We start from the raw sequence: 27,260 nt of genomic DNA on the forward strand, positions 1-27,260 counted from the left end.
GGAACCTCTGTTTTCTGTTGTGGGACATTGGATTATGTGAGGTAAAGATCCTGAGCTTTGTTACACAGTGCCTAGGAGAGCCTTATTTTCAGAAATGTAAAGTGACTATATATTTCAATTATATTATTATATTTATATTATATATTACTTTTTTCCACTTTACATTTTTCTTCTAAGACGTTTCACTTTGATGCACCACATGAAGAGGTTAATGATGAGTAAATGAGATCTTGTGAGTTTTCTGCTAGAGATTCTGGTTGCTTGTTTGCAGTCAGATGGCTTGTGAAAAAAAAAGCCAGTTCTTGGCCAGATTTTGTTATGAAAAGTGAAAGCTAGAGCTCTTACATCACGCTCTCCACAACATCCCTCTGTTACATTTTAAAGGGGTATCAATTTAAAGGGGTACTTACCCATCTCTACCTGAGAAGACTGTATCCTCTATGTTTGGACATTTCCAAATACTTCTACAGGATCATGGTGGAGATCAAATATCTCACCTATGGGTTCAATCTCCGGGGATTGAGAGATGCGAGCGGACGCATACTCATACATCATCGCTTCGTCATTACGGGACTCAAACCGAGACGGTGCATAGACATCATTAGCTCTATACTTACTCTGCTTAATTCTGTTTCTGGAACAAAGATGAATATCAGTGACCTTGAACTCTTTTTTGGGGTCAGCTGTTCTCTCTAAACAAGGGCCACAGACAGAAGAAACAACTGGGCATCAGGCCAGTGATAGAGGAAAAAAGAAGAAAAAAATGCGAGCAAGGATATTAAGATTATGCATTTTTATTGCACAAGCTGCACTGTTAACCTGGCCTTGACTGGAGTTGAGGAACACCGAACAGCCGAACTCCATCCAAATACCACAATTAAGACTACATTTCAGCTAATCAAGGAATAACCTTAAATCCCAAAAGTGCAGACGTTATTATGGAGAGAATGAAGGAATGTTTGTTTAGTGATTGAATGGCCTAAGAACATAAATTATAGACAAAATAATAGCGAGGTGAAAAGTTTTAACATGAACCCAAGCACACTGTATAGGAAACTAGCGAAATCATAAAGTATAATCCTGTTAGAGAAAAATTCACCCAAAAATTCAAATGTGGTAAGTAATTGCAGGTAACTGGTAGTTGGCATTATGCAAATAAGATGCCACTACTTTCCCTGCTCTCATTCAGCTGTCCTGTTTCAGTGATCCTGAACACAATGTATCATCAGGTTCCTGTTCTTAGCTAACGAGTGAAGCCTGATGCCTATTATTTCAAACCAATCTATCTGTTCTCCTTTGTCCTCTCTCATCAACAAGGTGTTTCCACCGGCATGACTACTGCGATTTCACACCATTTTGTCTACTCGAGTATCCGTTATTCTGTTGCTAGATGGCATTTGAGAGCTTACAGTAGATAGACATCTGTTATTAGTTAGCTTAAGCTAATGTTTTTCCTCATTCTTTGAACAGGGCACTAATTTGCCAGCAGTCCTTTTTATTTTTTATCTTTTACTCACATGCTTTAAAATGAATCTACAGGATACTTTGCTCATTTAACTTAAGAATTTGAAAATGTAGTTTACATTTGAGCAGAGTAGTAACTTATAACAATTTAATATTAACACTCTAATTCTATATGCTGCTATTTAATACTTAATTGATTTGAGTTAATCCCTTAAACTCCCAGAATCCTTCAGCAGCTCTAGATTTTTATTTTTTGTTCATTACCTATACACATGTTCTGTTACTGTAGCTTCAATGGAATTACTGGATAGTTCATGGTAGCAATTGAATAATATATCAAAGAATTGAGCTCTTTTATTGAGTTAAATCTGTTGTTAAATCATTCAACCCTGCTGTCTAAACCTTGTGTATTTTTTTCTATTCTTTAGTCAATATTTATTGTCCACTTTAGATTGTTTGTTATGGTATACTGTCATACTAATATATAGTCCCTGCTATACCTATAATAATATTTCTCTTTTATTCTCTATTAAAGGCACTTTAAATTATATCCTGACATGTACGGATGAATAAAGCATTTGTTGATGTAAAAAAAAAAAAACACAGACAAAAGGACGTCGTACGTGCTGACCGTTGTAAATAGCATGAAAGAAAGATGACTGCCGGGCACTAAGGCTGCACTCTATCATTCTGACAATTACATCATGGAGCTTTAGTTGGAGCTCTCACTCGTTCCCTATTACGCAATTACGCAGTCCATCCAGTCACAGTGTGTAAGTGCTATTACCCCACAACCAGGCTGCAGTTCAAACCCTGATCTAATGAGAACAAAATAGCAATTTCACTTTTTCCCCATCTACAGTATGTCTATGAAGCACTCCTCTATAACTTACACATGTATGCACATGTGTTAACACGAACAAGCAGAAGGCCTGGCTGGAATTGATTTCGAGACGATTTGTGTATGCATTCATGCACGCTGTCAAAACTTTATACATATTACGCCGATCGAGAGGCCGAATGCATGTGTAAACAATCAGAGCTACAAATATGTTCTTTGAAACAGCTACTGATTCATTTACTCTGCAGTTTATTCAAGTAAAAGTGCAGGACAAATTCCATTGCAGCATTACTAGAAGCATTGTATCTGTAGAATTTATGTTTTGTAACTACGCTCACCTTATTGTAAGCTGTGGTTGATTCTATCAGGCACGCAGTGGTAAATCCTGCTAAGCCTGTAGACATGCAGTAAATAAAAATCACACGACCACCCATGACGGATGCTACACATTCCCGTTTTTAGCAGTTCAGCTGTATTTTTATCATGGTTTTAAATTCACCATACCCATTTACAAGCCCTTGAACTTAAAATGTCAATACAGACAGGTGCTGATTGCTGATGACCTCATAAAAACTGTTTATAGCTGGGAAACCACATGGGGATTTTTTTTTTAAAGTTGATATTGTTCCTTGTTGTCCTTGTTATGAAATATGATATTGTTCTGAACGCTTGTCTGCAATTTTTCTAAAACCTTACTTCACACGTTGAAGATCTTTACCCTTACTGAAATGACCAGACTCAGTTAGGAACACAACTTTTGAAAAGCTGTAATCTCTTCCTAATGGAAAAGCTACGATGGTAAACAATTATTCAGTTTATGAGTCTGTGTTTTTTCAAATTCTATTTGTCAAAGTTTACCATAACATTTCCATTGGCTAGCTACTGTAGCTACTGTAGGTATCTAGTTAAATTCAGTTCAATCGATAAACATGGTCTCAAAGCAGATTTACAGAAAATAAGAAATATAACGCAAAAAGTTTAATATTATACAAAGATTAATAAATACAAGAATTCAAGATTAATATTAGACTTATATTTAAATGTGTTTTTGTTTATACCCAATGAAGAAGCCTGAGGTGACTGAGGTAACTGTGGAGAGGAAAAACTCCCTTAGATGGAAGAGGAAGAAACCTTAAGAACCTCATTTGGGTGACACTGGAGGGTGTGATTATAAATGTACAGTCTGACAATTGTGTATTGATGAAAAAAGGTTGTTGTTCTCATAAACCACATGTAGTTGGCATCTCCTCTTAGAATGTCCGAATACTTCATGAAGCAGAGTCCAGCTGGAGCTGGTACGTCTTTAGATGCCTCAGGATCCTTACAGGGTTGTCCTCTTCTCAATGAAGGTCCAAAATCTTTATGACACGGAACACAACTTGAGCTTGACCACAGTTAAATGAGAATAAATTCACTAGCTTCTGCTGATTCAAACTGCTTTAAATGTGCTTTCATTTGCTAAGTCCACTAAAAGAAATTCATCAGCTTAATACATTAGCTAATTGATTTATCTAGCTAGCTTAGCACAATGTATTACAGCTAAACATTTCCAAGGTTTATGCCATCCTTTTATTACATCTAGATTTTTTTAATATGGAAGCTTTGTTTACAATGTGACCGTACCAATGATGGTAACCAGAACATTAACATTCCAAGAGGATTTTATTAAAAACCATTTATGAGACTTTTTTTACATTTACTTTGTTGTGCTAACACAGTATTTAAAACCCATAACTGAATTTGGTCTGTGATTCAAAAAGCTTTAACAGTGAATTCATTGTTATAATAAATTTTTACTTCACAACCTATAAAAGCCTTTGGGGATGCATAATGACCACAGGATCGCGTGTTATTCAAACAAAGAAAGAACTTTTGACACCCAGTATGTATTTACAAGAAGGGGATGATTAAGTACTTGATATTTTGTTTATGAATATTTAGATGAACTATAATTTATTCTGCTACGTTTGGTGGAAACCCAACGTTACTCATCAACCTAAGAATATTTATCACGTGGTTGCTTCTCTGACCAGTCCCTTCTTTACCTGGTTGTTGACGTATTGGATATGTATTGATTTTTTTTCTCAGAACAATTTCCATATTATTCCTCCACTTCAAGAATATCGGCTTTTTATGTAGATTTGAGTCATTTTCACAAACCAGTCCATGTCATTTTTAGCAAAATGGAATATTTTAAGGTGGAGTATGCCAGCCACTGTATCTCATGCAACTTAGATAGATAGATAGATAGATAGATAGATAGATAGATAGATAGATAGATAGATAGATAGATAGATAGATAGATAGATAGATAGATAGATAGATAGATAGATAGATAGATAGATAGATAGATAGATAGATAGATAGATAGATAGATAGATAGATAGATTTTGTTTTTCTGCTTTAAATAAAGAGCAAATATCTTTCTTAGAGACCATGATATTTCTTTGTATTTGAGAGTTGTTTTCCCTTAAACCGTGTATTTGAATGCTTCTTTTAAATTACTAATAGTTGTATCTGAAAGATACACAGAGATGTACAAAGTCATGTATTGAACATATATTCCACCAACCAAATCTGATGCAAGTTGAGACTAGCGCAATGCGAAAGTAAGGTAATTAAAAACCGACAGCTCTTTTTGTTAATGTTCCTGACAGCCCCAAAGGTGGATGATTGTTGGATTCAGTGAGTTATTTCATTATTTTCTTTATATTTGTTTTTTCAAATTTTCCAAATGTCTAAAATGTATAAGATACAAGAAAAACAAGTGACCTTGATTGACTTTAAAACAATAAAAGTCTGTTGATGTTGGCTTGTAATTCAAGTTTAAATGAATTGTTCAGCCTTGATCTTTTCGAGTCAACATTTTTAGTGACTGAAAAGTAGTTTTCAGAGTGCAGGCCTGATTGGCGATTTAAAGAAAATAAAAGGTGTTCTTTGCCAACAAAACACAACTCGAAATTCAGGCCAGATGCAGCTATTTCCATAACCTCCCACACATGTACGGTGGAGGCAAACACATCTGAGACACTAGCAAAGGACCTCTCCAAACAAAGAGTGGGTTCAAATGGATTCAGTCAGAGTGCAGGTTTTGGGAGAAGAAATGAGCTCCAACAAAACAAGCACATTACTCATAAGGTAGTGTTCTTTCCATTTGTTCCACCACAGGACTACAGATTAAACTGTTACAAATTACAAATTCATGGTTATCGCTTACATCAGAACCATAACTCAACATCATTAGACATTCATCTCAAGCAAAAAACAAACGGATAAGAAATTAATTTAAACCCTTCCACATTGTGTGAGTATGGTGTTCTTTCTTTCCTAGGCAAATCAGATCATTAAAATGGCACAACACAGATTCAGGTTTCTCAAGACACTCCCGGTTTTGCAAATATTCAAAACACACAGATTGTACAGTATGTAACAGCTTCCTTTAGGAATGGTGCCAAAATGTGCTCAACGCTTGTGAGTGTAAATGTCTTATAAGTGTGGGAAAAGAACTAAACGTTCTTGATGGACGGCATATTCTTTTACCAACGCCCTCAGGCAATTTGGGAAGATGAGTGAGAAAGTAAAACCATCTCATCAACATGTCACTCTCAGACGTACAGTATAAAGCAGGTCAAATCTCAATTGAACTGTTGTATTTTTGCTGATTTTATCCTTAATCCCTAATAGAAATCTATTTGTCTTAGCCCATATAACATTAACAGTAATAATCCAGATGCTGAGATATTTGTAAAAATTTCTATGATATTTCTATTTTAAATAGAAAAATATGTGGTTACGTGCTACCAGTGGCATCAGTGTAGACTTTGAGAAAGTAAAAGTAAGCAGAAATCATTCTTACTGTATTGTTTGAATGTTAGGAAGCTCGATAAATCTACATGAATACAGCTTTAATATGACTTTTTGTCATTTCTGTGTAGTAAAATGTTTATTGTTAACAGTTGTAGATACGAATCTTCATATTGTCACAGTTTTTAAGCATTTGCCTTTGTTCAGTATAATAGAACGTCCATATTGCAATTATACCCAGATATAATAGATATAATAAACCGAATCAAAGTGAAACTCAGTTCAGTTCAGGAAAGTCTATAGCTTTCAAAGCTAGTACAGAAATAGTAGAGCATTTCATCATGTGAGAGGTTTTTTCCAGGCCACCACACAAACATGTGGGCTGCTACTTTTTACATTTTGCACCATCAACCATTTTCACTTGTGCTACTTCTGTGTTTTTTGTTTTTTTTTTGTTGCATAAACCCCAAGCATTCACTTAAGTAGAATTCCCCTGTTCTTTGGGTTTTGGTTCCCCAAATCTTCTTCATTGGTTAATTCTTATAGTTTCATTACCAAAAAATAATTTCTTACAAATAACATCAAGATATTGGTAGTGGAAAATTCATTAGTTTTATTGCTGTTATATCTTATAAATGATGCTGTAATTATAGTAGATGAAGTAGTAATAGTAGTAGTGGTAGTTAAGGAGACCTGTGTGAATGACGGACATTAGCAGCTAGCTCAATTATTCTGGTACTTCAATAAATTGTTCACTACTCCAGAAACTCCAATACATTAAATTTGATTCCAAAGTTCATCTAAAAGTATTTAATACTTTAAGTTCACTTTATTTAGGTATAATACAAGGTAAACTACAAGACATTATGTTTTGTTTGCTAATTCTGAACTAATGTTAGCTTACTGGTCACCTTAATTCAGTTAGAGAAACTCATCTTTTAATGAAACCTGAAGAGCATCTTCATCTTTCTTGGAGTCAGGTTGAGACACTATAACGTCTCACATCCACATTCAGCCATGGTGATCAGTTTATGGTAAACACAGCTACTCTAAGAAAAAATGTAAATTTGCAGCAATTGCTATTGCAACCCCTAACTGCACAGCCAAAATACTCACTCACTCACTCATCTTCTACCGCTTATCCGAACTACCTCGGGTCACGGGGAGCCTGTGCCTATCTCAGGCGTCATCGGGCATCAAGGCAGGATACACCCTGGACGGAGTGCCAACCCATCGCAGGGCACACACACATACTCTCATTCACTCACGCAATCACACACTACGGACAATTTTCCAGAGATGCCAGTCAACCTACCATGCAAGTCTTTGGACCGGGGGAGGAAACCGGAGTACCCGGAGGAAACCCCCGAGTCGAGGTGTGAGGCGAACGTACTAACCACTAAGCCACCTTGCCCCCACAGCCAATATACATAAACATTAATCTTAAATATATAATGACATTGTTAACAAATGGTGTGATAATAGTAATAATAGTCAGCGGTAATAACTGGAAATGCATAATGTGGGGGATGTGGTACCCTAGTGGTTAAAGTGTTGGACTACCAATCAGAAGGTTGTGAGTTCAAATTTCAGGTTCATCAAGCTACCACTGCTGGGCCCCTGAGCAAGGCCATTAACCCTCAATTGCTCAGTTGTAAAAAAAAAAAAAAAAAAGAGAAAGATAAAAATGTAAATTGTTCTGGATGAGGTTGTCTGCAAATGGCATAAATGTAAATGCATAACCAAAAGTCCTACACAAAAACTTTCATACAGACAGAGTCCATTAGAAAAAATCTGAAAATAGGACACATTACATCAGCTCTAGCTCCACACCCTGGTTCTGTAGCAGTGATTATCTGTTTTCAAAAATCTGTTATGTGAAAACCATTGGGGCAGGAATCACTCCGCCCCATGCTCGTTGTGCGAATGTTTTGATTCCGGCGGAGGGGCACCGAGACAGTTAATGATATTGATAATGATGATGACACAAGACAGTTAATGATATTTCTACTTCTGCTGTATCAAAAACAGTTGAATTTCTCCTGTTGAATTTCTTGAACACTGTAGTCTTTTATGTCAATAGTTTTCCAGACGTTTCCATGATTACAAAGGATGTGCTTAGGAGATTTGTAATCTTCACTATTTTGCTAGCTATGTACTGTAACTAGCTATGATTGATGATGTGACGTTGGAGTGGAAAGCCACCAGACAGCAACATTACGACAACTGCTTTTAAAATTATAATACCTGATTTCAATTAGCTGTACATCTGATAGACACATTTTTGTGATTGGTAGCATTTGTTTTTGTTAGGATACTCATTATTGCGTGGGTGCTGGTGTTTAGGCTTTTTTAAACTGCATCTGTCTGTTCTTTCATTGAACACTGGCATACGTAGTTTGTTTGCTCAGGTTATTTTAAGTCAGATCTCTACTGCCTGTTATGGGGTTACTCTAAAATGTCTCCTAGGTTCTGTGTTGTATTGTTTGTCGCACCCATCGTCCTGGAGGCATGACATTGCGTCACATTACATTCATAAATGTTGAAGAGATGACAGAAACACTTGGCTTGACTTAACCAAGGGCATTTTGCACATTTAATCATTACAAATGTATCATAGCTAAGTATAAACAGACTCTTGGTCTCCGTTGTGTAATCTCTCTCTGGATGGAGCAGACGCTTGGGGAAGTTCCCCGAGAGTTGGAACGGAATTCACTCTTCTTTTCCCCATATTGTCAAGCAGGGATCTGCCAGTTCTTTAATGCGATTCAGGACCAGGAAGCATGAGCTGCTCCCCTGGCGGGATTTCCCCCTCTGTGCAGCAGAGAAACAGATGCTCCCATCACACCCTTTTTCTGCTATCTCCTTTTACATCCCTCGTCCTCTTTTTGAACATCTCTCCATTACACTGGCTCGTTCACACTCGTCCTCACACCCGCTCTCTCATTTCATCTCTCCACCTCCACATTCAGGGCCTCGGGCCTAGACAGGGCTGTGTGGATTCAGTAAAAAAGACTGTGTCTGTGCTATGCTTTGTGTGTTTGTGTGTGTGTGTGTGTGTGTGTGTGTGTGTGTGAGAGAGAGAGAGAGAGAGAGAGAGAGTGAGACAGAGACAGAGACACTATAAATATCACTACAGATTTTCAACGCATTTGCCAGGATAAGCAGCTGCAAGTATGTCAATGTTGCACAACCATCCCACTGGGACAATATAATATATGTTATTATAATTCAGTATCTAGAGACATGAATCTGGGATGTACTATTCTGTTTATTCATCATTCATTAACTATCAAACCTTTATTGTACTTCAATGCTACATATTAATTCATCCATACTTTATTCAGTCCTTAGTTCGAAAACAAATAATTTTCTTCACGTCTATTGCACTACCTTGGTGTCTCTTTGATTTTTTTTCTCTATCAGACTATTGTCCCATAATCCCCTGCTGTCACCCAACATCCTCCCCAGTGGCAGATGGCTAAACGGGATAAATAATGCAAAATAAGAAGGTAATCTTGCCTGCACATGGGCCTGTATTCTAGATGATCATAGCACAGAGAGAGAGAGAGAGAGAGGAGAGAGAGAGAGAGAGAGAGAGAGAGAGAGAGAGAGAGAGAGAGAGAGAGAGAAGGATGAATAAGTATTAGGGATGTAACAGCATTATTTGGAATGAACAGATAATGTGATCTAAATGGATAACAATACAGATACAAATAGAAGACAAACTATTGGTTTTGGTTGGTTGGTTGGTTGGTTGGTTTTCCCGAAAGCAATGTATTCACAAGGTTCACTCATCCTTAGTTTAAATTAGGCTACTAGTTAGTTAGATTATCAGAAATAGTACCAATTATATTTTAGGTGCAAAAAAAAATGAAGCCTGTTTTGTTGTGTCTATGATCAGAATTTTTTGTCCTGTCACTCCACAGCAGTGGTTAATGGCTCATATGAATGTAGGCACTCAGGACTGTAATCTTACATAAGTATTTCTGTTTCTCTTTAGCCTACTAGGGAAAACATGTTCCAAAAATGCTCAAAAAACAAAAACATTTAGTTTTTTCACAAAATCTTTCCATCTTCAAAATATATATTGATATCAAACCTTTTCTGCTGACATTTATATACCTGGATTTGATATTTTAAATGAATTAAAAATATCGTCATATTGTTAAATGAAACTCCAGATATGTCCTTTTTATATGACATCCAAATGGCGCACCAAAAAACTGCCTAAACAAACAAGTAGGTACTTTGAATACATGTAACTGTCCCAGCATAAATACTGATATACTTTTGGATTTAGTTTAACATAAGTCTCCAACACTAAATACAGCAAAGAGGTTCGTTTTTTTTACTTTTCTCTCTTTCTGGCTGCATTTACATATGAATGAGCTCCAAATCAAGACGCTTGAATTGTCGGTTTAAACGTTGGGTAGAACGATAAATCAGTGACAGCACTAATTCAACACCTCTGTCTTTTCAACGGCAAGACTTTTTATGTTCTAGTCTGACAGTTAACCTTTCTGCAACTCTATGTAGGTATAAAAAATGAGGCAAGTTCAATTTAATGGCTTCAGTTTATCTGGACAATGTGTGTCAACATGCTGATGACAACATTACTGATAACACTGGCACTTTTCACACTGGTGCTTTTGCTGAGGTCCAAAGCTGACTGTGTTTGTTCCCATTGCCCCTGCACTGTTGGTCTGGTTTTTAGATTCACTTGATTTTATCAAACCCCAGTGCATTCATGTTTATCGTAAATCATCACAAATGCGCATGGCGAACAAAACAGACTCACCTTGGCAACTAATCATGCCGTCATCGGCTGAAATACACACATGGGTTTTGCTACTTCATGAACAAGTGAAGACCTGTGTACGAGTTCTGTACTTCGGTGCACTTCCCTGTAAACTGCCAGTGTGCAAGCTACCGTACTGTACACACATTATACTGTATTTTACTCCAGTTAACTTAAAATGTATAATAGTTATGCTTTTTTGTCTTAAGTCTCATTTAATTATGTAATAAATAACATGCAGTACATTAGGTCTGGTATCTGGTATTGGTAATATGTAGTTTATACAGAACTGTGACTGAAAAACAGTGATATTAATCTTACACACACATTCTTCTCTCTATTTCATGTGCATCAGGGTCATGTGTGTGTGTGATAGTGCATTTGTGAGCATGAAATGGCCGTGACAAAACATCTCCCAGCTGCTCAAAAGTCAGTTAATGTTTAGCCCAAATCACTCAGTATGCACCATTTGCTTTGTCCTTGTGGGACTTTCCTCTAAAATATACCAGCTATAAATTCTGCATGACGGTTTAGCTCGCAGATGTCTTTAAATCAGCTTTCGTGCCCATCGCAAAGACAACAATCCTTTAACTACTGTATACAGGAATTAATACCTGAATGGAAATGTTGAAAGAGTAACGATGTGAGTTTAGAACTTGATTGTTCCTGTTCTGAAAAGGTTTGCGGTTTCTCATGATTGAGTGAACCGTCTCTGTCTCAAAGTGATTAACTTTTTTCAGTTATTATAAACAACTGAATTATTTTATCACTGCAAATCTGTTATAAAATTAGTCAGGAAACTTCTGGCTTTCAGTGTCAGCCATTTTTACTGCTACAGTATTTAGATAACCTTACAACTTGAAACTCTGGATGATTATGAACAAGGACTTAAAGCATCGACCAGAGCATAACTAGGTTTGATATCAGCATTTAATTTAAAGGTATAAACATTTGTGTGAAAAAACCTAACTGTTTTTGTTCTAAGGAACAGTCTATGAATATATTGCCCCTAGTAGGTAAAATCAGAAAAAATGAATTCTATTATTCATATCTATTTTCATATGAGTCATAAACCACCTCTGTGGAGCACTGTGGAGATCTCAATCCTGAAGGCAAATTCCATTTTTTGGTATCTGGTGAAAAGAGTTTTAAAAAAGACTCTCTAGTCCAGTTGTGTAGCTGACGTTAAGGAACTGGCAGTGCCACAATTCACCCAACATGCTGACACTGCTGCCATTTATCATGCACCACCATGCCATCCCATGTTTTTGGTCCCATGTCTGCATTATTTTAAGTCCACTTGCACCATTTTCCTGAGTTTACAATTCAGTTATTAACACTTTAAATGTTGTCAGTTTCACTTTCCATTTTTTTTGGCCTCTGGTAAAAAGTGTTAAAGGTGCATTACTGCTAGGTTGGTTTTTATAACCATTCAAGGACGTACAATGATGTGTGAAGGTTTGTGTGTTCAAGACACGGCAGAACTATTTCTGGCACTGTCCTCTCTTTTCTAAACAGAATTCTACATATGTGTGGTTTACGTGTGGGATTTTGAAAAACAGCCAAAATCGACAAAAAGAGACTTGAGCATGTTTAACATCACCATTCATTCCTATTTTGCTGCCTATAGCAAGAGAATACACATTTTCAACATGTTCTACTAGTAAAAGTACTAATAGTAACATCCCACTTGATTTAAATTCTACTTCTCCCTCTGTGTGCTGCCTCGGCTAATATAACAAACTCTGATCTCGTCTTGTAGGTCAAATAAAGGTTTGTTATTATTTGTGGCTGCGTAAATTTATATGTGATTAATTTGTGATGTTCCATAAGCCAAACTCCACCCCAAGGACTGCTGATTTGTATGACGTTGACCCCTGTGTCCATCCTGTCCTCAAAGAATGGAAAAATTTAACAAAAAAAAGAAATTAATTAATTAAAAGAAAAGAAAAAAAATTTTGACCTACAATAAAATGCAGTAGCACTCAATTCATTTTTTCTCAGAGACCTCAAAACCAGAAAGAAAAAAAAATCTACAAATTTACAAAGGCAAAGGAACAGCTGAATTCCAGATGAAGTGGAGGAAGTTTGGGTTACTTTGTTTCTTAAAACAGAGCAGAGACTTTCTGCATATTCTTCTGTTACTTCATAGAGAGAAACACATGGATCTACCGGGGCAGTAAATTAGCCAAATAGACCAAGAATTCAATTTTATGCTTTTAACGTGTGTTTAATTTGTGGTTTCTTTCAGAACTGTTTACAATAAACAAACGTAAACATTGAAAAAGAAACATACATTGTGCAAAATCTGAATTACAAATGGATAAATTGTGTAAAATGTTAAGCAGCAGCAGCAGCTCTGGGGTCAATAGGATTGGTATGGAGATGCTAAGCACTCGGTGAAGAAGCTGCTACAGGATATGGTGGGTAAACGGTTTAATATTTATAGTTTGGGGTGTCACAGTCAGGAGATATGGATCTATGCATTAATATAAATCTGTTTTGTATGGAAAATTATTCTCATTTATTCTCTTTCGAATCACTTTAGAACCAAGTACAGTTGGTGAAAATCTTAAGTGTACAAGATGTGCAGTGTTCACACAATACAATATACACAGCATATAGATTTACACAGTCCAAACATACACATAGGTATTATTAACATTTATCACTTAACATCAGATGTACTCCTAATCTGGGATATTTACACCGATTTTCAAATATTGAATTGAAATTGTATCATATCGGTTCATACTGTATCTTATCGTGTGGAAGTTAAGGTTTTTATTCATCGTAATATGTAATTAGGTACTAATGGCAATAAAACAGTATCAGCTACAGGACTGAATATATAGTGGCTAGTAAATGCAAAACACATCAACAAACAAAAACAAAAAAAACACAAATTTGCATAAACACAAATGCAAAAAAAACTTCAAATAGACCTTAAAACAGACCTTACTGAACATAACATGCTTACTGCTGATTGTCAGTGTGAAAGACTGCAGAAAATGTTGAGCAAGAGGAGATTTGCTGTTGTACTGTTATACTGTACTGTTGTAATGTGCTGTTATTTTATTCTATTTTTTTAATCTGTCACATTCACAGTACAACATGTAATGAAATGCTTTCGTTTTTACATGTTCCAGTTTATTAAGAAGCTGGGGTCAGAGTGCAGGGTCAGATACAGTATCATGCAGCAAACCTGGAACAGTTAGGGTTGAGGGCCTTGCTCAGGGGCCCAGCAATGGTAGCTTAGCACTTCAGATTCTTGAACCCCAACCTTCTAATCAGTGATCCAGTACCTTAACCACTAATCCACTGATTGCTGTTATATTATTTTTACTGTTGTGTTATATATAGATTTGCTGTTATATCTTTGATTTTGCTGTTAAATATTTAGCCTTTTTGTTGTGTTCATGTGTTTTTTTGTTCTTAGAGGTCGCTATAGTGAAATATACATATTGAAATCACTGAAAAACACTCACAGCTTTCTGAAACGTGGCATCTATTCTACATCTTTTTTAAACTTAGAGCTGAAAACACCCAGTTTATTACTGCTGAACAAAACTAAAGCGACTGACTACAAACCACAACAAATCCCAGATATCCTCTAAAACACAACAGCGATGATTTCTCCGGCCCATCAGCACAGCCACTGATTAATGCAAAATCAAATGCGCCTCAGCAAAATGTATGAAAATATGCCACAGCTGGGCCATATTACTGCTGACATTCAAAACAAGAAAACATACCAGTGTGATTGGAACTGTGAGCTAAATCCTGTGTCTGTGAGTGGAGTGAAGGATCAAACTACTACCACATGGACCAGTAGGAGTCGAGAACGAACTTCACTGGACAGAAATAGTGTAGTGTAGCAGTAAAATCAAATACAGGATCCAAACTATCTCCGAGAGAAAGAGAGCAAGGATCTACAGTAGCAGCAGATTAGGCCTGTATGGACATAGAAGGTGAAACTTACATTATCTCTTTAAGTCACTTTTAAAACATTTATTATTGTTCCTATTTCTTTCAAAATACTGACTAGTTTTTTATGTATACAGTGTATAGATAGGATTTATAATGTATAGTTAGTTAAATAAACTAGAAAAGATTGTCCAAAGAAATCGCAATACAACAGTCTACATGGTGGTCTGTACATGGTGGTGGTTTCATAACACATACTGTACACTACACACTGCATGTTAATGTAAATAAAGGGTCATATAACCAAATCATGGCGGTTAACCAGATTAATCAGAGAGTATGTATAGAAAACAGAAACATATGGCAAAAGACAGTGGAAAGAGTTCTGTATTTTTTTTACTGTTTAATGTGTATATATATATATATAAACAAGAATGGAGTGCTGAGGAGCCAACAAAGCTAGAAAACAACTAAGTTACACAAGTGCGTCCCATCCAAAATTGTTTCCATTTTCAGTCTGGTTTCTTGCATGTTTTATTTCTCATATCGTCTATGGTTTGCTCCTCATATCATCTATGGTTTGTTATGGTTTGCTCAAAAAATCTTTCTAGTTAAAATTTTTATCATTTTTATTTAGATTTTTTTTTTGTAAAGCTGCTTTGTGATAATTCCCATTGCTATACAAATTAAAATTAAATTAAAAAGTTTTTTTTTAATTACATTTCATAAATTAATTTGCCATATTAAGCAGTGTAAAATGAGTTTAGAAAACTAACTAACAAAATAACTAAATAAATAAATATTCTATTAAAATGGCTGGTCTTTGTCACCTGATTTCTCTCCATTTGCTGGTACATTTGCATGTTTTGGAAATTATTTTATTCCTTCTCCTGATCAATAGCTCTTTGTGGACCAGGCCTTCAGCAGTTTGATGAAATCAAGAAGAATGAAAATCCTGCAAAAACAGCAGATCTTTATTTAGTGTCAATCAGAATTGTTTCACTGATGATATCTTTATGATCGATATTAAATGTGATTAGCTCATTCTGAACACAGCCACATCCCCAAATATATAAATATTTATACAAACTTAAGCAGCCAGTTTACACGACAGAAACCTACCATTTACACAGGGGTGTGTAGACTTTTTATATCCATATAATTATATGTAAAAGAACTCCTTTGTATTATGATCGAAACTATATTTTTTCTCTAAGCTACAATAAACGTGTAGCTCCAGTGTAAAAGTAGGAATTACATCAGATCAGCATTTTGTGTCATGATTTTGTGACAATTCCCTGCCGGAACACCATCTGGTGTCATGATTTGTTTTCTGTCTTGTGCTATGTGCTGTTGTTTGTTTTTGTGTTTTTATGTGTGTTTGCCCCACCGATCCCTATCCCATTCCCGCCTCTGCGCACCTGGTCCTAATGTCTTGCCTGATTACCCTCCCTATTTATACCTGCTGTTTTTTCCTTGTCTTTTTTACCTGATGTTCTCTGTTTTATGATTTTTGGTTTTCAGTTTTTTGTGTCTTGTTTTGTGTTGTAGTTGCTCAGTTTATTCCGTAGTGTTTTCCTGTGTTTGTTGATTTTGTGATTTTACTAATAAAACCTTTGTCTATCTTCTAGCCCTGCATTTGGGCCTGGATTATATCACCTGAAATTTTGGGTTAGATGTTATATAACTGTATTTTAGAGATATAGGTTTAGGTTAGTCATAACATAAACTGTACTAAAAACTCCATAATGAGTCAAATGTCTTTATTGAGCATTGGAAAGTTGGTTTAAATCTACAGTAACTAGGTTTAAAGATCAGCTTTCAGCTTTGTGAATGTAATTATATTGATGGCTCTCTCACTGTGTACCAAAAAGTAATTACCATTTAAATTAGATTGAGTCCTTTTTGACTTCCAAAAGCCCCCAGTCCATCTGATTCATGCATACTTTGAAATTTACACACCTCTCTATTCAAAATCCTTACTGTCTTGTTGTGTATGAGGTTATCCCGGTATTGTGTGTGTGTGTGTGTGTGTGTTACCTCCAGGCTTTCCTCAGCTAACAAGTAAGAATCAATGCTTTGATTAATGCTTTGATCAGTTGATTATCTGCCTTCACCTTTTCACCTTCTCATGCTAAACAATGTAGTTGTAAAGATGTAGCTGTTTGTACGTGTCTAAAATGTGTTGACCCTGAGGATGGGTGTCTCTGGCCCTACGTCTATAAAATATTTCAGTATGCTGGAAACACATAAAGAATAAAGATTTGTTTAAAAGGCAAAAACATGAACTTCATTTCATTTGGTTCAAGGTTCAAAGTTGCCTATTTGTCTTATTGTCACAATCAGGGAAGGAAGGAGACGGACCCGTACACAGGATAGCTTCAAATGAATGAGGTTTAATAAATGATAAAGATAAAGACAGTAAATAAGGACGAGGACTAAACTAATACAAATGATGAAACCTAACCTTGACTAACGTAACCAATGAATACGCGCTGTCATCGGCAACGCGGCTCACTTAAATACAAAAAGACAATGAGACACAATTGGGAACAGGTGTGGAGACAAGGAGGAGCAGACAAAGGCGGGGCAGACACGTGACAACAACAACAACAACAACAGCACATGGCCAAAAGTCCACGCTGATCCCTGACACTTATACATATGATATTGTATTATTTACTCGTTCCACAGTGCAACAATGAACAATGGTATAAATAGAATAAAAGATCTAATATAATTGGCAGGAATAAGACTCAGAGGTTTAGATGCAAATGCAGGTTGGATCCAAAGTTGACAAAAGGCAGGATTGGTAATGTAACAGAAAAAAGAAAAAAAAGTCCGATGGGACTGTGGAAACTGTGGGAAACGCTGGAAGTCTGTAACTTTAGCAGATGTGACAATAAAATCTGACAGACCTATAATAAAATCCAATAAACCTAGAGTAATACATGTCTATTAAGAATGTATGGAGAATTCTGTTCAAATTTTATACATTATATATCATCCTCAATACAGTCACTACAGACTGATATAATTAACTGTAGATTTATTATTATTTTCTTTATAATTTTATATATTGCTGTTTTTGGAAAATGAACAATTTTGGCAATGGCAGCACCATATTTTTGGATCTGGAAACTAAGTGGTTAAGGTGTTGGACTACTGATTGGAAGGTTGTGAGTTCAAATCTCAGGTCCACCAAAATGCCACCTCTGGGCCCCTGAGAAAGGCCCTTTTCCCTCAATTGCTCAGTTGTATTGAGAAAAAAAATGAGATAAAATGCAAGGCGCTCTGGATAACAGTGTCTGGCAAATGCCGTAAATGTAAATTTTGAGGATTCATTTCTTATAACATGGCTCACCATGGTGTATTGGTTTGACTACCTTGTTAACACAATCACATTGATTTCTCACTTTAAGCAAAAGCAAAAAAGAAACAAAACAGGAACTACCTATATCATCTTTATTGTTCATAACTTGTCAACAATGTCATGAAAGGCTTCTTCAGAAATATGTTGTGTGTAAACAGTAACAGAAATTCCAAAAAACTGCCCTTAGATTTTGATGACCAGTGAGTTTTGAGTAAACGAATGAATGATCGCAGACACACAGTATTCACTACAGACACAGTGGACAGAAAAAGACTTTTTATGATTCGTTGAATACTGAACTTCATGAGTCATCTGCAGATCCTGATGTGTGTATATCACATGGCATCAATATCAAAGCTGTTGCCACATATTTAATTCATGAATTCATTTGGACTCGGTTATTGCGTTTTTTATTTTATTCGCATTCTTTCTGTATCCAATATTTCTTTGTAATATTTTGCACATGGTGCTATATTATGGCACAAAGCTGCTGCTCAATAGACTTTTGTTTAGAGCTAAGGGGGCACCGCTGCAAGGGTGTGAGTCTGTGTGTGTGTGTGTGTGTGTGTGTGTGTGTGTGTGTGTGTGTGTGTGTGTGTGTGTGTGTGTGTGTGTGTGTGCACTCTGCAGCTGCCTTGATATTGTATTACAACAATGACTCAGGAAAACATGTAGAAACAGCTTCATTTAAACATATAGTACAAAACGTCTTTAAATCTCTGAAAAGTTTAATTCAGGAAATTTTTCTAACTATTCTATTTTAAAAAGTGGATTAAGAGAAATTCATTTTTTGTCAATATACAGTATTTATATATTTACCCAAGTATACAGCTATTATTTTATGATAATACTTCATAATATGGATATTTCTGTCTATTTTAGCCTGTGAATGTAACAGTATGAGCATGTATTTGTGTGTGTGTGTGTGTGTGTGTGTGTGTGTGTGTGTGTGTGTGTGTGTGTGTGTGTGTGTGTGTGTGTGTGTGTGTGTGTGTGTGTGTGTGTGTGTGTGTTTTGTCCCTGGTGAGGCAGTGCATGCAAATTGAACTCCCTCAAACCACGATCACCGGTTGTCGTGGAAACGTTGAGTAGCTGCTGCTCGAAGCCGATGATGGCAGTAAACATAAATGTTCACACAGACGCCCACTAGCTGAAGGTGACTGCTTGTTTGGATGTACTGGAGAGACACACACGGGCAGCCTGGTGTGTCCTCGATGGATACAAATAAGAGTTAAATTTAGACAGAATATATTTATCCAACAACCGCTATTTTACTTTAACCTGATATTTATTTTTTTTTTTTACATTTTTTTGCTCAAATTTGTTTTATTTATGTATTATTATTATTATTATTATTATTATTATTATTATTATTATTATTATTATTAATTTGTGTTTATTATAATAAATGAGCATATTTATCTCTGATGTGATCTATAACTGAAATCTAAGAGAAACATCTCATCACAAAATTCCTTTCTTTTTCCAAATAAATATATTCCTGTCCATTTCTGCCTCCTCCCTTCTTCTACGCGATGAAGTCGTCGCAGCTCACCGTCTCCTCCCTCTTCTTCTGTGACATTTCTGTGTCTCGTAGCAGATGTTAAGGCGGCCTTTCACTTTTTTCACAAATAACACTCCTGTTCTTTTCTCTTAGGTCCTTGAGTCACTCCCTATTCCTGAAATGTCAGCTGCACTAACAGAGATTTTACTAGAACTAAATAACATGTAAATATATTCTTGTTTGAAAAAGCTGCTTTTGTTTAAAGCGTCTATTGTTCTGAAGAAATCCAACTGAACTGAACTGAATTAGTGAATCGGTTCATTCTAATCCATGTTAAATAAAATCTCTTATGATGTTTACATTCTTCTCAGATCTACTGTATATAAATCTTAAAAAAAAAGAAAATCCCAATAATCTGCAACTCCATGCACTGTGGATTACTCATTAATCTGAGAAAGTGTTTATACATAAAAAATTAAACACTGTGCTAAAAACAGCCTCAAAAGTGATAATATTGTATGTACAGTCCAGGCGCAGGAGACTCATCCTTACAGTAAGTGGGTCTATAAATCACACTAGACAATTTTATAGCTGGCAGCAGATGCACTGCACTGTTAAGCTTCACAAAGAATCAACACAAAAGATATTTGGACAGCCCAAGGCAAACAGACGTATGCATGGTTTATGTGATGCTAGAATTATCGTATCAGGTGAATACAGTGTCCATGGGGTATATACTGTATGTTGGGCTTAGGCCTGGTGTAAGATTTTTTTTTTATGGATCTGAATTTTATTCAGCTCCAGAATAAAATAATTTGAGGATCAAATAGTTTGAGATTAAATTTTTAACTGTGATGGAATAAGGAAAATAATACTTAACACATATTAATTCTGATATTCTGCCAGAAGGTGTTAAGTAATTTTAATTAACAGCAGCTTTGTCAGTAGATGCTGCTTTTTTGTAATACGTTTCCATAGTAACATCGAGTTCACTTGTCAGACGATCTACATAATCCATACATCCAATCAGTTTCTGTCCCACTTATCCTTCACTAGATCATGGGGAACCTTAAGCCCATCCCTGGGGATTTAGGGCACAAGGTGGGAGACACTCTGTACCTACTCATTACATGTCACAATCACACACACACGCACACACACACATACACACAACAGACAATTTTAGAGATGCTACTCATGTCTTTGGACTAAAGAAAGCTGGAGTATCCAGAGGAAACCCCTGGTGCATGAGAAGAACATGTAAACTCCAGGTGCACAGGGCTCAAGTGGAATATTTAACCCCATCCCTGGTGGTGCATGAGAATAATACATCTAATAATAAATGATAAGAGAAATGTGGTAGCTCACTGGTTAAGGTGTTGGGCTACTGATCCCTGAATCCCTGGTCCACCAAGCTGCCACTGTGGGGCCCTTGAGCAAGGCCCTTAACCCTCACTTGAATAAAAACGTAAGGTGCTCTGGATAAGGATGTCTCCCAAATGCTGTACATGTAAATGATCTTTAATAACATGCTGTATATTCATTGATATGGTGAAGTTTTCTAAGAGGATATGTTGATATAATGTTTTTTGTTTCTTTTGTCACAAGAGAATGAAAAAGTCTGGAGTCTGGTGAGGAAATTACTGTAACTTTCAGAAATGGGGGACTCGAGTCATATGACTTGACTCGGGTCAGACTTAAGTCGCAAATTTGAGACTTGAGACTTGCTTGACAAATATTAAAAAAGACTCGACTTGACTTTGACTTCACCTTCATGACTTGAGACTTACTTGTGACTTGCACATGTGTGACTTACTCCCACCTCTGGTAACTTTAATGAAAAATAACTATAAATGTGTAAAAATACAATGTGACGTTCATTAATACAACAATTACAATTATTAACAGATTTCTGTGGTATAAATCACCTTGTTTTAAGTGTAATCTGGAAATATTTTGAATGCTATGTTAAAGTCAAGACAAGTCTTTGTAAGAATTAACTTTTTCTTCGATACACCGTTAATCTTGTTTATTTATTTCATTAATTCCTATTCAACTAAAGATCCTCGCATGTCCCGCCCAACCCAAACCACCATACTGACATTCCTCCACATTTGTAGTTGGAAACAATCCAAATTTCTTTAATGATTCATGGTCCTAGACGTAATAGACATAATCCACGTTAGAGATATGAGCATGACGTTATGCAGAGCAATGTACGAAGCCTGTGAGTGGGTTTGGTGTAATTAATACATCTATTTATAAACAGTGAATCAAAGAAGCTCCAAGCAGAATGAATAATATGATGAGGTGCTCTATTAACAAACCCACTGCAGAGCGTTCTGTTTATCAGAGGGGATTATGTAATGTTGGACATGCCAGGATTTAAGGTAGAGACAGAGAGAAAAGCCGAGAGACATCCTCACTGGCTTAGTCATGTAACCACAAAGGCTTTCGTTAAAAGCACTGAATTCATACACATATATACACACATACACACACACACACACACACACACACACACACACACACACACACACACACACATTTAAACACAATGCATACCAGCAAACATGAAACATATACTTTAAATCTATATTTGTCTAAATAAGGCTACACACAAAGACACACATGTAGTGCATAACATTCTGAACATGCTTTAGCTGTGCCCTATTTACTGTATATGTTTAGGGATTGCTTTACAATCCCATAATACACCACAATAGATAGTGTATTTATAGCATAGCCTAGCAGTCTTAAAATACAAAATACATTTGTTCAGTGCTGCAAAAGCAATGTCTCTTTGAAATGAAATACACTCTAAACACTCTAACAACCCAATTTTGTTCAAATTGTAAAGCCAACACTGGGTCCTATATGGATTAACCCAGCATGAGGTGATTTTTACCCCAACTGAGGTCGGGGGAAAGGATATTGAACCAGCAAGGTTGATATTTTAATGCAACTTGCCATATTGATATTTTTAGAATTTTAGAAAATCGCAATAATGATTTCATCATCCACAATAACGACAGGAGAACTGGCATTTCCACCGTTCCAGGTTTAAAGAGTAATAAGCTTAATAATAATGGTAATTATTATTGGGCAATTGGGAAGATTTTTAGGTGATTTTGTAGTAACGTTCAGTAAGCGATTAAAACATTTACCCTAACGGTACGTTTTCTGCATAATCCTTGTACAAATCTGAAATCGAATGTCCGCATGCCTGACAGTTTCTTTGCTGATGGAGCTGAAAGGGCAGGGCTTTCAGGCATTGGCAGTTAATATTTAATTTACCGACAATCCAACGACAGATTGACATACAGTAATAAACATAAATATAATACATAGTAATAACATTGTATAACAGAGTAGAATCTATTTAATACTTCGGACCTTTTCTTGTTGCTTCTCTTTCTCAGCAATTCCAGAAAATAAATCCTCACATATCCTACCTGTTTCCTATGCTGTTATTCATTATCAATCCAATTTGAGTCACATCGACCAAACTGCCTGACCCAACAAACCGAACCTAGCAACTGAGTTATAAAAATAACCCAGAGTGTAGGTTTGATGCGGGAAAATAATTGTGAATAGCGAGTTACCGAACATTGTGTGTGTGTGTGTTCTTCTGGCAGAACACGACTAATATCACAGAGTGAGGAGCATGTAATGTAGTGTATAAAATCATTTAGTTGCTTATTGTTTATGATAATATATAAATCTATCTAGTCCTTCTTATGTTCCAGTGTAGGACTTAAGGGACCGTTCTGAACATAATGTTTGTCAGGTTTGTATTGTACTAATGAGCACACACATAGAAACACACATGCAACACATTAAAGGCATTATAAAATGGCAGAACATGTTTGGAATTGATAAAAATAAACCCACACACATATGCAGACACACATAGAACCGCACATCACACAAAGGAAGCAGGAAAGGTTTGACTACACATGCAGACAGAGATTTGACAGTGCATTGCGCGTGACATCTTGGATTGATAGAACCCTGAGATCTGGTGTGTGCTGTGTATCAAGATTGGCTCTTTCTCATTTTCCGATCAAGACCATTATGATGGCTATAGATCCACAACCTAGCCAGCATCATTCCCGTCACCCTCAAACCAAGTACTTAATGACGTGCACGTTCCATGCACTAACTGTGCAATCTGCACGCCATGTGTGAGGCGGAATGCCTACGACTGCACCGCGGTTCTGGAGAAAGCGGTGATTTCATTTTGATCAAAGTCGCCGTGCTCTGGCCCAGAGCCTTGCGGTTTGTTATGGCTTCTACCATGGCTCTAATTGTTAAAAGGGACAGACGGCCACGGAGTAAATATTATTGCTAACCTGATTTTGCCGCACAATTCTTTCTGCGTCATCGAGAACGGCAGGATGAGGGACTTTAATTAGCTTAATTTTCTCCAGAGGACGGTGATCCTTTCACATTTTGTAGTTTCCATACAAGAAATTGAATTGCGGGAAAGCTAGTTTGCTCATAGGAAAATTCACATGACATGAGAATTTTGACATGAGAGCTGGTCGATGATGACATTACAGTGACAATATCGGGCTCAAAACATTTCCTCCCAGCATTTCAATGAGGAAAGTAATCATGGAGTGGTGATGACAGGTTAGGTCACAACTCCGACTCAGGAGGGTCACTTTCTCATATGAGCCACAGGCATGTTCATATGTTGCAGAGACGGGCTTCCCAGAATGCCACAGTGGAAGGAATGTGAGTGCTAACCCAACCCATATCCCACCACCCCCACGACTCAAAGAAACTCTCCTTGGGATTGAACATAGACTATCCCAATTATTAAATACTCCCCCTCTGATTTGATTTAACCAGTGTTTTTAGTATTTTATATATGGATTCTAACCTCGTATTGGTAAATGATGCAAATCAGTACAGTGTGTAGAAAAGGAAGGTCAAAGGAACGTGAGTGCAATGTTGACTGTAGAAGCAATGGGAACTGTAGATATAATAACACTATTACATCACATATATATATATGTGTGTGTGTGTATGTGTGTGTGTTTGTGTGTTTATGTGTGTGTGTGTGTGTGTGTGTATGTGTGTGTGCGTATATATATGTGTGCGTGTGTGTACTGTATATATGTGTGTGTGTTTGTGTTTGTGTGTATATATATATATGTGTGTATGTGTGTGTGTGTGTGTGTATATACAGTATATGTGTGTGTGTATGTGTGTGTGTGTGTGTGTGTGTGTGTGTGTGTGTGTGTGTGTGTGTGTGTGTGTGTGTGCGTGTGGCCAGCATTGTTTAAAATGCTAACATTTCTTTTTTTTTTTTCTTTTTTTTAAAGAATAAGAATTTGTTGAATGTTAAACCTTTTGGATATTTTCCTATCTTTCTGTGATTAGAATATCACTAATTGAAAAGCCTGTATTCTTCTTGAATAATGATATTGTGAATATTGTGAATATTATGTATATATTATGTGACCTGGTTTAAATATCACATGTTTATTAACATTACGGAGGTCGTCTCGGGTGTCAGAACGCTGTGTCAAGTTTCTGACCATGAGAGAGCTTTCAGAACAGATGACATGGTAGTTTCTGTGTAACATGAGAATTTTGCTATTTACTGTGAGAGACGGGAAAAAAGGAGGCTATAATGTATATGATAACAGGAACCATCTCACCTCTTGAATGCTCCATGACATTAAATGCAACTCTTAATGTTGCGAAAGCAATGTTTTGTTTGTTAATAAGTTCAAATTTGCATTTGCTAAAAAAAAGAAGTGGTATAAAAGCAATAAAGGAGTTGTTACAGGAAAAAAATTACTTCAAGAAAGTGGTGTTTTTGCATCAAATGTCTTCATACTGTATGAATAATTTTTCTATAATAACCTCTGACATGATGCTTTATTCCTTAATAATTTAGCTAGTCAGTGGCAGGTAGATCAGAATAAGGACTAACAAAGTAAATCACATTGTGTAGTCACATGCTTTTAATTGCATAGAATTTGCATATAATGAACCTTTAATTAACGAGCTATTTGTCGCAGACCCTGATCATTTCTCTGAGCTTATCTTCTATACTGCTGAATGTTTTTGTTTCTTTTAAGTAGCATCATTGACAAGAAGCGACTCCTAAAATGGGCGTGGCCTGTCGCGGCCCCGCCTTTATGCAAATCTAGCGTGGATCCTGCACGTATCCGCGTGCTCAATGAGTCCGTGTGTGCGGCGCTCCAGGAGGAGTGTCCGAGTGTTTACACGAGTCAAACCGCTCCTTGTGCGTGTGTGTGTGTGTATGTTTGTGTGTGTGAGAGAGAAGGAGAGAGAGTGAGAGTGTGTGTGTGTGTGTGTGTGTGTGTCTGTGTGTGTCTGTGTGTATATGCGCGCAAGCGCGCGCGCGTACGTGTGTGCGTGCGTGTGCGTGTGTGAGAGCGAATATGCCGTCGTTGTGGGATTGTTGTCACTTCTGCGCGACACAGTGAGAAATACACACGAAGACCAAGAGGAGCGGCCGGTGTCCAGCTATGGGAAGCCAAATAACGCGTAACGCCTTGTATGGTGAGGAAGTGACCGTTTAAGCCACATACATGCAGTTTATTGTCCTATATCTCATTCTGTGGCTGAGCGTTTATGCTTTTGACTGTAGAAGGGTAATAAACGCCGGGGGGTAGAACAGGTAAAAGGTAAAACTGTGCTTTATGCTTTGTTCCTGCTTTAGACACATACTGTATGGTATTGTCCTGTTATGTCCTGTAATGTCATCATGTTAGCTCTTATATCACCTTACATTACAACTGAGAGAGGGGGAGAGAGAGAGAGAGAGAGATGGGGAGGAGGGGGGCAGAGAGAGGGAGAGCGAGAGAGACAGAGAAGGAGAGAGAGTGAGAGAGAGACAGACAGACAGACATAGGGGTAGAGAGGGAGAGACAGCGAGAGAGAGGGAGAGACAGCGAGAGAGAGAGGGAGAGACAGCGAGAGAGAGAGAGAGAGACAGACAGAGAGAGAGTGAGAGAGAGACAGACAGACAGACATAGGGTTAGAGAGAGAGAGAGGGAGAGACAGCGAGAGAGAGAGGGAGAGACTGAGAGAGAGAGAGAGAGAGAGACAGACAGACAAAGAGACAGAAAGAGAGAGACAGACAGACAGACAGACATAGGGTTAGAGAGAGAGACAGAGAGAGAGGGAGAGACTGCAAGAGAGAGAGACAGACAGACAGAGAAGGAGAGAGAGATAGACAGAGACAGAGAGAGAGAGGCAGAGAGTGAGAGAGAGACAGACAGACAGACATGGGGTAGAGAGAGAGAGACAGAGAGAGAGGGAGAGACAGCAAGAGAGAGAGAGAGAGAGAGAGAGACAGAAGGAGAGAGAGAGACAGACAGAGAGACAGACAGAGAGACAGAGAGAGAGACAGAGAGAGAGATGGTGTGGGAGCATCGAGTCTTTATTTCTCATTTAACAGGAATTAACGAAACACTCAAGTTTTCACACTTGAGACATACGGAACCTTTCTGAGACATTATTATAGTATCGTAGATTTCAGCTGTAAAAAGGCCTT

At 37.0% G+C, this 27,260-nt stretch overlaps 1 protein-coding gene across 2 annotated transcripts in view; it reads left to right on the plus strand.

Moving 5' to 3' along the window:
- Positions 1-27,260, plus strand: part of neurl1aa (neuralized E3 ubiquitin protein ligase 1Aa) — an 88,280-nt gene that overhangs the window by 9,988 nt on the left and 51,032 nt on the right. Inside the window, exon 1 of one of the 2 annotated variants that reach the window (XM_060860354.1) lies at positions 26,009-26,263. The exons of the other annotated variant lie outside the window; for it this stretch is intronic. Within the exon in view, the coding sequence (XP_060716337.1) occupies positions 26,230-26,263 (34 nt within the window). The 5' untranslated portion in view covers positions 26,009-26,229. Of the gene's footprint in view, positions 1-26,008; positions 26,264-27,260 lie in introns of those variants that run through there. 2 annotated transcript variants of the gene reach the window in all.

This window comes from Tachysurus vachellii, chromosome 24 (assembly GCF_030014155.1).
Source record: "Tachysurus vachellii isolate PV-2020 chromosome 24, HZAU_Pvac_v1, whole genome shotgun sequence".
NCBI classification, from domain to species: domain Eukaryota; kingdom Metazoa; phylum Chordata; class Actinopteri; order Siluriformes; family Bagridae; genus Tachysurus; species Tachysurus vachellii.